We start from the raw sequence: 15,387 nt of genomic DNA, 5'->3' as shown, positions 1-15,387 counted from the left end.
TTGCAGACAGTGATGGTACTGATTGGTCAATAGTTATTATGTAGGACAAATAAGAAAGAATCACACTTTGGAGATGTTAAAGTGAGGAGAAAAAGAGCTCCTAAGTACAGATCAAATAAGGGACATGCTGAATATGTCATGAAGACAAAAAGTAACAAAACCTCACAGATCAGAGTTAGTTTAGAACCTCCTCTTTTGACAGCTTTAGAGATTTTATATCAGGTTACTATATTTCCCAAACTTTTGGAATACCTTTACCAAGTTAGTTCCAAAAACGGTTTCACTGCATTGTATCCCCTGAAAGAATGTTTTAATGGTAATTCCTTGCAAAGAGTTATCCCCTGTGGTATAATATACAGAAATTTTAACTTTTGGGGTTAAAACTATGATGCTAATCTTTTTTCCAGTATCATCTGTAATCATCATAGTCCTACACATTTTTGCCAGAGGAAATAAATGACAAGTGGAAGAAATTATCAATGAAATAAGCACAAATAAACATGCATCAGTATAAACTAATCACCAATGAAATACCCTGAAGATGTATGCAAACATCCATATTTTTACAGAGCATTTCTGTATGGGATAGATATCTTACATGTCAAAAAAAAAAAAAACAGAATTTTCCCCATGCTTATTGAGGTATAATTCACAAATAAAAATTGCATATTTAAAGTATACCACTGAATATTTTGATATAATATACATCTTGAAATAATCACTACAATCAAATTAATTAACATATCTATCACCTCAGTTACCATCTTTTTTCTTTCTTTTTCTTTCAGCTAAAGAACAATTAAGATCTTAGTTAACTTCAAGTATACAATGCAGTATTGGTAACCATATTTACACTGTTGTTGTACATTAGGTCTCCAGAATATTCACTTTGAATAAACTAAACTATTATATCCTTTGATATATCCTTTGAGCAATATCTTCCCATTTCCCTTTCCCCTTGGAAACCCTATTCCCTGAATGAAATATTTTAATATACCCTCCCAAATGTTCTCCTAACAGCCTTCTCCATTTCAGTAATGGGCAACTCTCATTTTACCAGTTGCTCAAGTAAAGACGTGGGATTAAACCTTGATTTCTCCCTTACTTGTACTTTATTTCCAATCCATCAGCAAATCCTGAAAAGATTCACCTTTGAAATATAATAAAAGTCATGTGTTACTTGGCCTAACCTGGAAAACAAATGCCTAATTCCTTAATTACAAAAAAACTCACAGTAAAGTGTTCTCTGAAACAGAATGAGTAGCCTAAACCCCAAGGAGCAGTCACAAAGCACTATGTATGGTACTTTACTCAGGACTTGCTGTAGAAACTTTCTATATCAGAAGATCATAAACCAGACACAAACCAAAGACAGGGATATTTCACTGCTCAAGTGCTTTTATTTCCAAAGCTTCAAATTATAAATGTGACAAGAGGTCAAACCACAGTTGCCTAGAGGAATTTATGACATCAAGTTTCTTGCTGTCATAAATTTATTTTTCCTTGCTACTGTTTACAATTACTGACCCATAGGTTTTAAAATCTTTTTAAAGGACTTCTGTATTAATTAGTGCAATACGACCACAATATAGGTTGCTAAACACTAAATAACTGGAAAACATTCTTATATCTTAAAATACATACCCTCCTCTCAAGTTCAACAACAAGAAAAAAAAAGGGATAGGGAACAGTATACATTACTACATGAAAGCAAAGTTTATGTAGGACATAATACAAGGTTCCTGGAGTTCTGTGCTCAACTGCTTTCCAACCCAAAACAGTATTAATTCCAATCAAAATATTATTTTAACATAAAAAAGTAGAACACACACACACACAAAAAAAACCCACTTACTATGTATCACCTTCAAGTCATAAAATCTTGCACTTAATACATCTTCCCTTATGGTGTTTTTTTTCCTGTAAATATCAAAAAAGGTGGAAAGATTTAAGAGAAAAGTATCATTATGTGCATGTATTTCCAATTCACTGACCATCAAAATGAAATCTATTATGTATTATTAACTATCCTAAAAGTTGGGTAAAGGTTTTAAAACACACTCTTGCAGACTTCTATGAGAACAATTTTTTTTTTAAAGAGAGAGAAGAGAGAATCTTAATATTTATTTATTTAGTTAGTTTTCGGCGGACACAACATCTTTGTTTTTGTATGTGGTGCTGAGGATCGAACCCAGGCTGCATGCATGCCAGGCGAGCACGCTACCGCTTGAGCCACATCCCCAGCCCTAGAGAACAAATTTTAATATGAGTTCTAACACCTCAGTATTTAAATAATAATCATATTGACTAATCACGAACCAGCTACTGTGCTCTATGGTATAGAGGTAAGCAGATGTTACTTTTTTAGGAGCTATCAGGAAATTCTAGCAAAGAATGAATGACTAATTACAACTCCCCTGTCAGTTGACATTCTCCACTCCTATGACTTAAAATGGAGGCTTATTACAGGCTAAAATACCATTGTAATCCCTTACTTGGAACTGGAAAAATATCAGAAAGAGAGGGGTATTAGGGTTTCATTGCTTTAGAAGGAAGAGCCAAATCTGAATGGATCTTGTCCCTGTGCTGGAAAAACCAGGCACATGCAGAGGACTGAATGAGAGAAATGTTAAAAACATCCAAAAACTACAATAAAAAATAGAAACTATAAATAACCAATAACTAATAGAGATTTTCGATTTGGGGAAAAATCATTCAAGTCATGACTTGTTGGGCAGAAGCAAATGATTATTTTGCATGTGTTATTTTCGCCATGATATGCTTTTCATGTTGGACCCAAATAAATAGTCTCACAGTTCATTCAGTGGTGACCACTGCACTCTCATCAAGAATTCTCTGGGTGCACAAAAATGCACATCCATGACACTGTCACAGCCAATGATAGGAGGTATATCAGGCATGAAACTACCAAAAGGTATTTCTTCATGCCTGGGGAAAGTGTGCTACTATTATCTACCAAGCAAACAAATAAGAATCAAAGCTCTAATTTGCTCTAATGCCATTAACTCTGGGAATTATAGGCGGGCTCCTTGAGTAGTAGTCTATGATGAATACCTTAAAATCATATACTATGTTTTACATCTGTAAATAAGTATTTTTTTCTGGAAGAGGGATCTATAGCTTTCTTCACGTTCTCAAAAAAGTCCATAACTATTGAAAAATTAAGATCTAAAGAGCCACAGTGTAATAAATTAGTGGCAGGTTCAATAAATCTCTGATCAACCGCTTTAAAACAAATAAATATATTAGTATTTTGAAGAAATGTATATTCATGATTTATAACTTTGATTACAAATGTGACAATATACTGACTTAAAAAAACACTTCTGGACAACTCTAAACAAATTTTTCCTTTTTTTTTTTCTTTTCTTTTTTTTGGTGCTGGGATTGAACCCTTGTGCATGCAAGGCAAGCACTCAACAACTGAGCTATATATCCCCAGCACTCTAAACAAATTTCTAATCAAAATAAGTTTAAGTTAAATGTATTTGCTATTCATATTCAGTTTAGTTCAAAAAATGTTAAATATCCGTTCAATTCAAGTACTAAGCATTACATTTCTATACAAATATGCTAAACTAGGATTTAAAACAATTAAAGAAACAAATCCAAATGTACTAAAAAATTCTGAACATAAAACACTTGTTATACCAGGCATGAAGCATCTATTAAAAAAAAAGCAAAATGTGAAAGAAAACAAGGCATTTCAATTTTAACTACTTCATGAAGGACAGTGTGCTATTTTATTAGTTAATAGTCTACTTTTCAGCCAGATAAATGCTACTCAAGAGTGTGGTCTGGGGCTGGAGATGTGGCTCAAGCGGTAGCGCGCTCGCCTGGCATGCGTGCGGCCCGGGTTCGATCCTCAGCACCACATACCAACAAGGATGTTGTGTCCGCCGAGAACTAAAAAATAAAATATTAAAAATTCTCTCTCTCTCTCTCTCTCTCCTCTCTCACTCTCTCTTTAAAAAAAAAAAAAAAAGAGTGTGGTCTGAGCATTTGTGCTTATCTGTTAACTGTTTGTTATTGGTTTGTGGTAATTACAAAACAGGAGTGAGCAGTAAGAAATTTTAATAGAAATTATATACTTTTGTAAATTTTTAGTCTTACAAAAGTTTTGCAGGAAATAAAAATAACCCTTCAGAAAAGATAGAAATGAAATTGATCCTTCCTTAAAATATCAAGTATAGGCTTTCAGATAAGTAAATACATTTAAAGCCTACTTTAAATTTAAAAAAAGATATTCTTTTTGTATTAGCTTACTAATGGTTCGGTTCATTTGGATTCCACTTTTAAAAATCACTAACCTTATACAACTTTCAGAACTTTCATGACAGGACAGCTGTTTATTAAGAGAGCTTTCAATATTCTTGTCTTTTGTTTCTCTCAGCTGTCTTTTTACTTGAATCTGTAAGAAAAGCACAATCAACTATTTAAAGTGTTAATCCAACATCATAAATGATAACCTTTCAATTCTTCCTTGAAATAATAAAATTAAAAACAAAAGGAATGAAAAGTATAGTCCCAATACATATACCTACTCATTCAAGTATGATAAGCCACAGCTTAACTAAGTGTGCTAATTCCTGGGGAAACAAAACAGTGAGAGATAGGGTGTATAAATAGATCAAGTTAGAGGTTGATGGTGTCATTCAGTGGTACGGTACATTTTAAAAAAAGACAATCTCAGTAATAATTCTTTATATATTGTTTATATGTTGGATTAAATGAACTGTATCATTAAAATTTATTTCACCTGTTTCAATTCACTATTTTAATATGCCTATTAAAAATTTTAATTGTATAGTGACTTATAGTACCCTTCTATTGGACAGCACTAATCTAGATGACAGCATGAGATACACAGATGCACAAGTAGAAGAATAGAAAAGGAACAAATTTTAAGACATTGTACAAAAGATATAAGATTAGGAAGCCTGCCCTTAGTAAGCTCCCAAGGCAAATATGGGAACAGTACTATTTAATGAAGGAAAGAGAGAATTCATGGATCCTGGGTACTAAGGAGCCATGCCTTGGGGGTCCTGGATGTGGGGATCAAGAGCTGAATGGTTTCTTTGCCTTGACCTTTGTGGGAGCGAATTGGTATTTGTACCCACACAATTGCTGACTTGCATCCCTGATAGAGAGGAGCTCTACAGAGGGAGAAACCAAAAATTCTCTCAGCTCCCTACAGACTGAAAGAGAGCTGCTGAATTTAGGAGTGTCTCTTCCATTTCCTGCCATTGCCCACCCCAACTAAAGACCCTTGCTTGCCTCCACTCAGCACAGCAAATAAGCTAACATTTTCTAAGGCCCATCTCTCATGACAGAGAGAGAAAGAGAAAACAATGAAAAATAAAAATGGCACAAACACAAACAAAAGATGAGAGAGAGAAGAGATGAGTGACTGGGGCTGTGACATCAAATTAGGGCTGGCGAAGAGGGCAGGCAGGGAGTGAGCTGAGTCTGAATTTGCTAATGTTTGAACTCCTTTTGTATTCTAGATGGAGATATGCTACGAAGTAGTTGGAAATATAGGTCTGATTCTTAGAAAAGAGATATGGGCTAGTAACAGAATTTTAGAAATCATCCAAATATAGGTAGCATATAACCTACTGAAAGAGCTGAGTAAACAGAGGGGGGAAAAGTATGCTCAAAGAGTTGAAATGAAGACCTTTACAGGAGCTCAAGTGATTAATAAAAAGTAAAGGGAAGGTAGGAAGATGACAAATAAGATTAAAGGTCAGTTAAAGGTCAGATACATAAAACAATCAAATATACCTACATACCCATAAAAGAAAGATGTCCTACAAGCCAAAGAACATCGTTAACATTACACTCAGAAATTAAACCATGGGATTTGGAAGTCAGAATGTTATTCTGGACCTTACTAACAACTGCTAATGTAAAATGTTAGAAATAAACGTTCGGTGGAAGCTAAGGGAGATATCTCATTCAAATTCAGCTGTAAAAAGAAAGTGGAGTTTCAACAGAAGTTAACATCAAAGAAAGATATTAAGAGAATTTGGAAGATGGTTCATGACAATATATACTTTGTGCCAAATTTTAATATAAGTAATATGCAAATCCTATTAATTGAATTTAAAATTTTATTCCAAGCAATGCAACAAAATATCTTTGGAAGTTATCTGATGCCAATTAATCTTTAACAACATAATTTTATAAAGACTGTATGAAAAAAGAAAAAAACATAAGTATGTCTTCCAGAGAAGTTACTTAATTTTTATTATAGAATGCATAATATCTTTTCTCCAAGATATATACTATTTGTATAGATGGCCTAGATTACAATAAACAAATAACATAATAAATAATAACAATAAACAAATCCTTTTTCACACATCATTTTATCTGAACTGCAGTCTAATTTGCACTTTAACATCAAGACTCATCTGACAAACATACCAAAAAAACCTATAAAATCCTACACTAAGAGTAACTAGTGCTTAATAAATAATGTACATTGCATCCATACCCTTTTCTCCAGTAACTAAACTCTCACAGACTAATAGTGCTGTCTGGAAACAGTTCATTTTTCCCATTTATAACATCATATACTTATAACTGAGTTTGATCATTTTTAGCTATTTATCATTATCATATATTTTTCATTTCTCGTAAATTTTACCTAACAACTATCATTTCTGTTTCCCTTTACTCATTAATTCAAGAATGTTCCATTTAGTTTTCCCTTTTTTATTACAAGTCAAATTCAACTTCAATACAAATCATAATGATGTCTCATAATAAGAAGTAACATCAATGAAATAACCAACATTTAAGACAAAGACATCATTTTAAATTTAATTTTTATTGGCTAACCCCCAAAATTATTTTGTTAATGAAAACACTTTTCAGATATTTTGGACTTAAATGTTTATGGGGATTGGTCTTTGAATCTAATATTCCATTTTAAACAGTTTTTCAATGGAAAAATGTATTCAAAGTGCTTCCCAACTAATAAATGTTTTGTAAATAATAGGATATGAGTAGAATATGTTATTCTAAAAGTTTAAATATTCTGTATTTAAGTGTGATACATCTTTCAGAGCATCAGAAATCTAATATACTTGTGAAAAACAATAAGGCAACCACCATAGCTATATCCTTTATAGGAAGCAAAAAAAAAAAAAAAAAAAAAGTTCAGAATTTCTGTACCCTTGTTGAAAGGTGTGACTGTCATGCTGAAGAGAAAAGGTTGTACATATTGAACCTAAAAAGTTGACCAATTTTCTAATATCCACAAACTGGAAATATATCAAAGCAAAATAGCCTCAAATAACCTTATATACAGTTTATGCTACAAAATAATATCTAAGACTCACCTTAACACACCCTTCCACAGCACTTAATTTAAACACTGCCTGAAAAGGTTTTCGGTCAATAGGACATGAAGCCAGTGTCTGAAAAATGATAAACAAATTATATACTTACAAATGTTACCTTAGTATAGATCACATTAAATGATACTAAATACAGTTGTAAGTTTTCCACTATAACAACAAACAGAAACGTGTTTTTCTTCTTTCAAATATAAAGGAGAGAAAATACTCTTGTCTGTGTCATGCCAAAGAAAAAATACCCTGAATTGGTTTCATTCATTCAAATATACACTGAATACCTATTGTATGTTAGTAATTGGAATACAATGATGAACAAGAGAGATAATAAGATCTCTGTAATTAAGATTTCATTAAGATCTGCTACCCCAGTGAGAACTACCATATAATGAAAGCTGTGCTGAAATCTACAACCCTGAGATGTAAAGCTGGCTATTATGCTAAATTCAGCTGTGAAAAGAATGGCTTGGACAGGACTTTTACAAAATATTCTATATTTTTCCCCAAAATCAATTATTTGAATAGGTAGTTGTGCCAACAATAAAAATATTTAAAAGATATGAAAAAATTAAGTATTCCACCACCCCTCCCATCAGTCATTTAGATGACCTCTCCACAGGCAGTTCCTTATATAGGCTTTTGCAGATATCCAATGCATATTTGTATATATGTCTTAATATTATGGTATAATTCAGAAGTTGAACTAAATTTTTTCTCCTCTTCATTATATATCTTAGATTGGTTTACATTAGTAAATAAAGTTATCCCATTCTTAACAGCATATATGCCATGGTAGTTTTAGTTTACCCTTCCTTTTATATGTGGAAGATTGAGACTATTTTCTTACTTTTAAAGGTTATACAAAGATTATTTTTCTTTAAACTGTCTATTCATGTTTTTTGCCTTTTTTATTAAGTTGCTAACTTTTTGAAACTGACATAGGTATTTTCAATTAAGGAAACTGATCCTTCAATCACTTTAAGATTATATATCAACTTTATATAGTTACACTTTCTGTCCTTTCGAAATTCACGTGCATCAACTGTAACCGAGGGTTTGATACTATTAAAAGTTGCATAAAAGTGGGTTTATACTATTTAAATAATTTAAGATGGAATATTTTCTACCAGGAGGGAGGACTCAGCAATCTATGAAGAAAACACTAATATCTATGGTTACAAAAAAAACGAATTTTAAAAATATAATAGCTGCAGTCCAGAAGATCAAAAAGAGTTATAGAATCTATATAAATTACCTTAATTATTCATTAGTGAAAAATGTGATATTTGCCTTTCTGGGATTTACTGCATATTTAGATATGCTTACAGAACTACAGGTAGAACAGACTGTGTATAATACCTAATACAATATTTTCACAAAACTCATGAGTTACTTTGGGAAGAGTCAAAACAAAAACTAGTTACCTTCTACCACCTTAATTAAAAGTGTTCTTTAAAAAAAAAAAAAAAAAGTGTTCTTTTCCTATTAAGTAAGTATAGGAAAATGCTTTACCACTCTGAACTGGGAAATGGGATCTTACTGTAAGAAGTCAGTTGGGACTGGTAGAAGCCAAGCCAGCTCCACTAACAACCTCCAAATATCAGGGATTTAGGATACTATGACTTTACCTACAGAAATCTTGGCCTTAAGAAGATTTGCTGTATGTAGCAAGAAAGCAGCTCAAGTCTTTTTTTTTTTCCCAATTATTAAATTTGTTTTTGTAATTGTAGACTGTCAGCATGCCTTTATTTGTTTATTTTTATGTGGTGCTAAGGATCAAACCCAGTGCCTCATGCATGCTAGTCAAGTGCTCTGCCACTGAGCCGACAAACCTCGGTCATAACAATGTATTATTACAGGTAGTAACAGGTAGTAATTCTATTTAAACTATCTATGTAATTGCTATGTTACCAATTAGCATATACGCTATAAAATTTCTTAGATGAGGCTATATTTCATTACATTTATAATTTAAGAGTACTTAAATTTTTCAAGTTCTCCCAATTTTTATCAAAACTTAAAAATAATTTTATTTGTTTTAAAGGTAAATTTAGATACTCATAAAAAGATTTAACAGTAATAAATAAAAACTTGTTTCCTTCAATGTTGGCTTAATACCTAAGATGCTAGTACAGTGGCTCTGGATTTACTGTCTACTTTCATATTTTCTCTTTTCTATAAACTTGTACATGTTACACTGCCTCTCTGTGCCTCAAATACCTCACTTATGAAAATGGGAATAACAAAATTTATCTCTAAGGTTTCCAAGGGAATTAACTGAATATATAATTCTTACAAAAATGTGTGGCATATACTATCATGTAAGGTCTTAAAATTACCAATCAGCTTAACTACACTTACAAAAAACTAGGCACGGTAATACATGCCTATAATCTCAGCCATCTGGTGCTGAGACAGGAGGGTTGCCAGTTCAAGGACAGTGTGAACAACTTAGCAAGACCCTGTTTCAAAATAAAAAGAGTTAGGAATGTAGCTCAATGATAAAGTACCCCAAGTTGAATTTCCAGCGCAAAAAAAAAGAAAATACTTGATAACAAAAAGACAATCTGTAATATGATATATATACAAGTGAGAAACATGAGTTCTTAGTGATTTTTATTGGAATTTCTACACTTAATAACACACATGGAAGTTATTTTCTTGTTCTAGGATTTAGATATGAAGACCCAAAGAAAACTTCTATGTTCAAGAAATTTACTTGTATATCATTCAATGTCTGAAATTACACAACCTCATTTTTTCTTTGTTAAATTTCCTCTGTTAACATCAGTTAAATTTCACTTTTTTCCTTTACAATTTTCATTGTGACATGGTTTTAACTTAACCATTACATTTTGATTTGTTTCAAATATTTGAATTCTGGGTAGGATTTTAATTCTCTTTTCCTTTCAAAGAAAGAGTTCCACTAAAACAAAAACAAAAATTAAATTAAAAAAAAAAAAAGCACAAGAGAAAGGGTGGTAGTAGTTAGATGACTACTACTATATAGTATCATAATCTACATATTCTTCAATTTCCTAAAAATAACTTAGTTAACATTAGAAAACAAGCTAATTCACTTTGGCTCAAGCTCAGCCAACATAAACATTTCTTAAAACTGATTTATCTTTCTAAGGTAAAGAAAGCATAGGTCAAAAAACAAGCCATCAATGATAGACAAAATACCTTTTGATATGGCTAAGGAACAATGCCGTCCTTTTCTGATCTTGGGAAAAAACAACATAGCAAAGCATTTCACAAAAGAAACAGAAAAGAAATTCAGTTCTCCTGAGATAAGTCTTCACAGCATACACCAATAAATTAAGAGTGACTAAAGAATTCAATGAAAAATATCAAAACACATTTTGAATAATTAAGTAGACCGTTTAATTTTTTTCTTAATGTGTACTGTAGGGAAATTAAAAAGTTACTTTAACACACACTACAGTTCATTAATATGTACTAAAGCATCAAATTATATATAATGTGATAATCACATAATTGAAGAGAAAAATTTTACAAATTAATGTTAAAAGATGGTTTAGATTGACCTAATTTTATGGTATTTTGGGAAGGAACCTCACCCTTATATCATAAAGTTACTTTAAGTTTAATTTTCAAAGGAAAGTTTATTTGACTAGAATAACTGGTTAAATTTCTAACAGTAAAAATTTAAAAATCCACATTTAAAATTACTATAGAAAAATTTAGTCAATATATTTATTATATTTTTTAAAACAATTTCAATTTTGAAGAAAATTATCACAAATTGTTTCATTATATGCAAAATAAATCAATTATTCATCATTTTGTTTCCTTATATGTAATAAAAATACCCTAAATTATTATTCACCTGTTTAAATGAATGACTTTCAGTAATTAAAGTTTCTAATTAGTTTCATAATCAAAGTATCTAAAATCACCATTCGACTTTATGATACAGTTATAAAATCAATAGCATTTGCTCACTGCTTTATGATGTTATGTTTAATAATAAATAGAGCATACATTTTACCATGAATGCTCTGTACTAATGTTTTATCAGTTAAGGAGGCCATTTTGATAGTAAAAATAATCTTCCTAATGATTTCAGTAAAACATACCCTAGTATTCTGAAGCGTTGTAAATTCCCAGCTCAGACAAACCCATATTTAAATGTAAGAACAGGAAACCTTCCTTATTTGGGAATTCAGGATTCTTGATTTCTAATATTTCTTGCTTCCTGCTGCTGCTCTATCCTCAATCACATAGGCTGACTATAGATAGCCCCTCCTAGAGAAAGAGAAGCAAGTGTTAAAGATAAGTGCTTAAAGACTAAATCTCAGTCTATGCTTCTTGGCAGTTTTCCTGTTCATGGGAATCTCTAATACATCCATGTACCTCCCACTAACAAATAAAGCATATTATAAAAAACTGCAGTTCAAAATCAAAGTTGCCTGAGGAATGAATACAATTAGAAGTTGATGCTTATTTTAAAAACTATTAACCAGGACCTATCCCTTCTCATTTATGGTTCCAAAACACCTAGTCTGTATCTCCAAAAGTGCTCACCTGGTGTCAGCCTACATTTTCTCTGTCACACTTAAAACATTCTTTCAAGACAGTCCTGGTCAATCCATATTAGAGAAACTATGGTTCTTTGTACTAGATTTCAGAAGTATATTCCTAAAGGACAAATGGTTTTCAGTGATAAAATTAACAGTAAGCATTCCACCTAACTACTCAAATAGAACTCTTTAAATATTCTTCAAAATATAACAACTGGGTAGAATTATATTTAATCTTAATTTCTTCTGACATTTAATAGTTAAACTTTCTATTCCTAGTATAAGAACAGAAGACTTAGTGAACTACCTGTATAAATCATTTTATATATTCTGACATTTAAAACTAGTCTACACAGAAATTTACGTAATTTACCTAAATGGTGAAGAGAGTATTAAATGAAAATCTTCACACAGAGACTGGTAAAGAGAATTAAATGAAAATCTTCATGAATAGTCTTTAGATAATGAGCATTCAAAATATAAAAATATTATTTCCCAAAGGATTAATTAATAGGGTAAAAACGGCATTAGATACAAGTTCAAGTTCTGGAGGACTGAGAACTAGCAACTTCCCTAAGGCACTTTAAGGATAAAGGTAGAAAGTACTGATCAACTATTGCACATATCTAATATACTTAAAATAATATATCTGACAATACTTTATCAGTTATAAAGGACTAATGTTAGTGGTACTCCAATATGTGCTTCAAATATTGTCCCAGAGAAATACAATAACTGAAATTTTGGTAAGTTCAGTGATTTTGTTAAATTTGAGGAAAAAAATGGTTAGAAAAAGCCCAGCCAATAAGGCTTTGCTGAATTATTATGCCACTGAAAAGGGATTTAATCACCAGAATCAGGTTCAAATTTCCAATTACTGCATAAAGGGACACTTGTATAAAATATACTGGTAGTCAAAACATAAGTCAACTAACTACTCATATCATGATTTTCTGTTATATATTAATTCAAAAATATACTCCTCACCTGTCTGTATTCAACATTGTTGTCTGACTTCTTCAAGAACTGTATGTCACTTGGTAAGACTCTCTTCATTTTTAGTCTCATGAGAGAAAGCATACCTTTGTCAACTGTCCAATTTTGATTTCATTAACCTTACTTTCTCAAACTGAAGCTGCCAGCACTTGACAGGAAATTGAAGACTGAGATAAATAAGCTGAGGGAAGATAATCTGTGTATAGTGGAAAAACTAATCACATTTTCAAAAATTAATATTTAAAAGGGAAATATATTATTTAAAAGATATGGGGGAAGGACCTCAGAAGATAAAGAATATCTTAATCACATATATTGCATGTCCTTTTAATATGGTAATTGGGACTGGGGGTGTAGCTCAGTGGTAGTACATATGAGGTTTAATCCCCAGCACCGTGTCCTCAACCCCTGTTACTCCCACCCCCGCAAAATAACAGTAAGAACCCTTGAAATGTTTTAAAAATGTAATATTTGTTAGTTCTCAAACCTTAACCCTGTAAAGGCCAAATTTTTAATCATTTCTTGGCAACTGTGCCAAATTATAAATTCTATCTTCTTAACCAATGTGTGGGGAGGGAGCAGCCCCTTGTTTACAAGAACCATAATTATGATCAGCTATCACTACTGTCCATACATCAGATTTATCTAGCCTTCGCCTTTCTAAATATCTACTTTAAATGCACAAACTCAGATAATTAAAGTTAAATTTATAGAAGTTCAAAAATCTCACTAAATATAGACTGTATTTTTACTTATAGTATGGGTAAAATAAATTCCTAACTAAGTGACGGATGGAACTTTAGTACACTGGCTCTATACATATTTTAGTCCAATGACTTTCTTTTAATTTCAAATTCTCAGCTCTAATAGTGATGGTTTAAATAAATAAAAATTTCAATTAGCCTATAATTAAACTATACTGTCTTTGCTCAACATTCTACTTCTATACCATTATACTTTTATAAACTAACAGGCTTACCATCTATGAATTCCTTGAAACAAAACAGTCAAGCAGTAAAGCTTATTTAAATTTGTTTTGGTGTCCCTAAGAAAAATATTTTACTTAAAAGATAAGGGGAAAGGAGAAAGAAAAGGGTCAATAAGGCTCTAGGCCTTGAAAGTAAGCACAAGTTCTACTATGATGAATTCTTTTGACTGAAGTGGATTCTATGGCATACCTATGTACTACAAAAGGTCAATTAATTACTTTCAAATCCTTACACAGTTTTTATTTATATAACCATAGAACCAATATTTTCAATCCTGGACAGATTAAAACTATCTTTGATTTTGGAGATAGATACTAAATATCAGTTTCTTACAATTAGAATTTCTTTAATGCTCCAAATACTAAGATGAAAGTAAATGACTCTTTTTTGTATGTCTGTGTGTTTGATATGACTTCTGAATCACATTTCTATGAATCCTGATAATACATTTCAGCATGGTTGAATTTCTGAAAGACATAAAATCTAGAAAAATGATCCTGAATACATTCTGTGCTACTTTCTTATCATGTAGATTTCCAATCACTGTAAATGTCACTTTGATAGCTACTCTTCTAGAGTTTTTTTAAGTAAAATGTTAAACAATAGATTAATTTTTTTAAGTTGTTTTAGCTTTAGGCTATTCCTTCAAGTATTTGAAAACAAATTACTACTTGAGTTCAAAATTCTTACTTTGTACATTGTATAAATATTTTTTTTGTATAAATACTAACATAGCAAATTAAAAGTTAATTAAATGAAAGAATGTATAAGAGCACTATTAGCATAATGCATGCCTATTGGTAGACTCTAAATATATACACTTATTCCCAATCCTGGCATCTAAAGTAAACTGCATACCTCTCTTTTAAATAGAAGGCAGCTGAGGAAAATGAGAGAAAAGAACTTATGATGCAAAAAAAAAAAACCTAGTGAGCTTAAAATCTGATTCTATTTGTCAAAGTACTGATATATTTTAAAACACATCTAATTTTTATCACAGAAGATTCAATTGAAAATTAGTTTAAAGCCTAAGTGACTTGGTAAAACAGCATTCATTCATAATTTACAATGAACAATTTATTAGTAGACTATCCACTTGCTACTACATAACTTAACCATTTATTCAACTGATGGCTGCTATTCCCACTAAGGACAACACAATAATTCAGAATTATTCTCCCCTTTCAAAATTAATTACTTTGTTTAACAAATTCCACAACTCTAACCCCCCAGCAAAATTTAAGATAGTAGCAAAGTAGTTAAGTACTTGTTTTAAGAAGCAATTTCACTTTAATAAAATGTTCATGATCAAAAGAATAACTCAAGAGGAAATCACTGCATTCAAGAAAGATGTTGACTACAACACTTATGATATCAAGTATTTTCAACTTAAATATTCAACAATTAACACACAATTAAGTTTACTGCTAACTTGTCTAATAAGGTGGAAAACATGCATAGTCCACAGAA

The 15,387-nt window shown here is 31.3% G+C and overlaps 1 protein-coding gene across 3 annotated transcripts in view; it reads right to left on the bottom strand.

The window, feature by feature from the left end:
- Positions 1–15,387, bottom strand: part of Scaf11 (SR-related CTD associated factor 11) — a 79,040-nt gene that overhangs the window by 25,114 nt on the left and 38,539 nt on the right. For all 3 annotated transcript variants that reach the window (XM_013358479.3, XM_013358478.3, XM_005324855.4), the window contains exons 4-6: positions 7,371–7,448; positions 4,332–4,432; positions 1,856–1,920 (exon numbers count right to left, since the gene is read on the bottom strand). In XM_013358479.3, the coding sequence (XP_013213933.2) occupies positions 1,856–1,920; positions 4,332–4,432; positions 7,371–7,448 (244 nt within the window). The remainder of the gene's footprint in view (positions 1–1,855; positions 1,921–4,331; positions 4,433–7,370; positions 7,449–15,387) is intronic.

The sequence above is a fragment of the Ictidomys tridecemlineatus genome, chromosome 6 (genome assembly GCF_052094955.1).
Source record: "Ictidomys tridecemlineatus isolate mIctTri1 chromosome 6, mIctTri1.hap1, whole genome shotgun sequence".
Classification (NCBI taxonomy): domain Eukaryota; kingdom Metazoa; phylum Chordata; class Mammalia; order Rodentia; family Sciuridae; genus Ictidomys; species Ictidomys tridecemlineatus.
The sequence above is the reverse complement of the archived record's forward strand: the minus strand, read 5'-3'. Positions and strand labels throughout refer to the sequence as shown.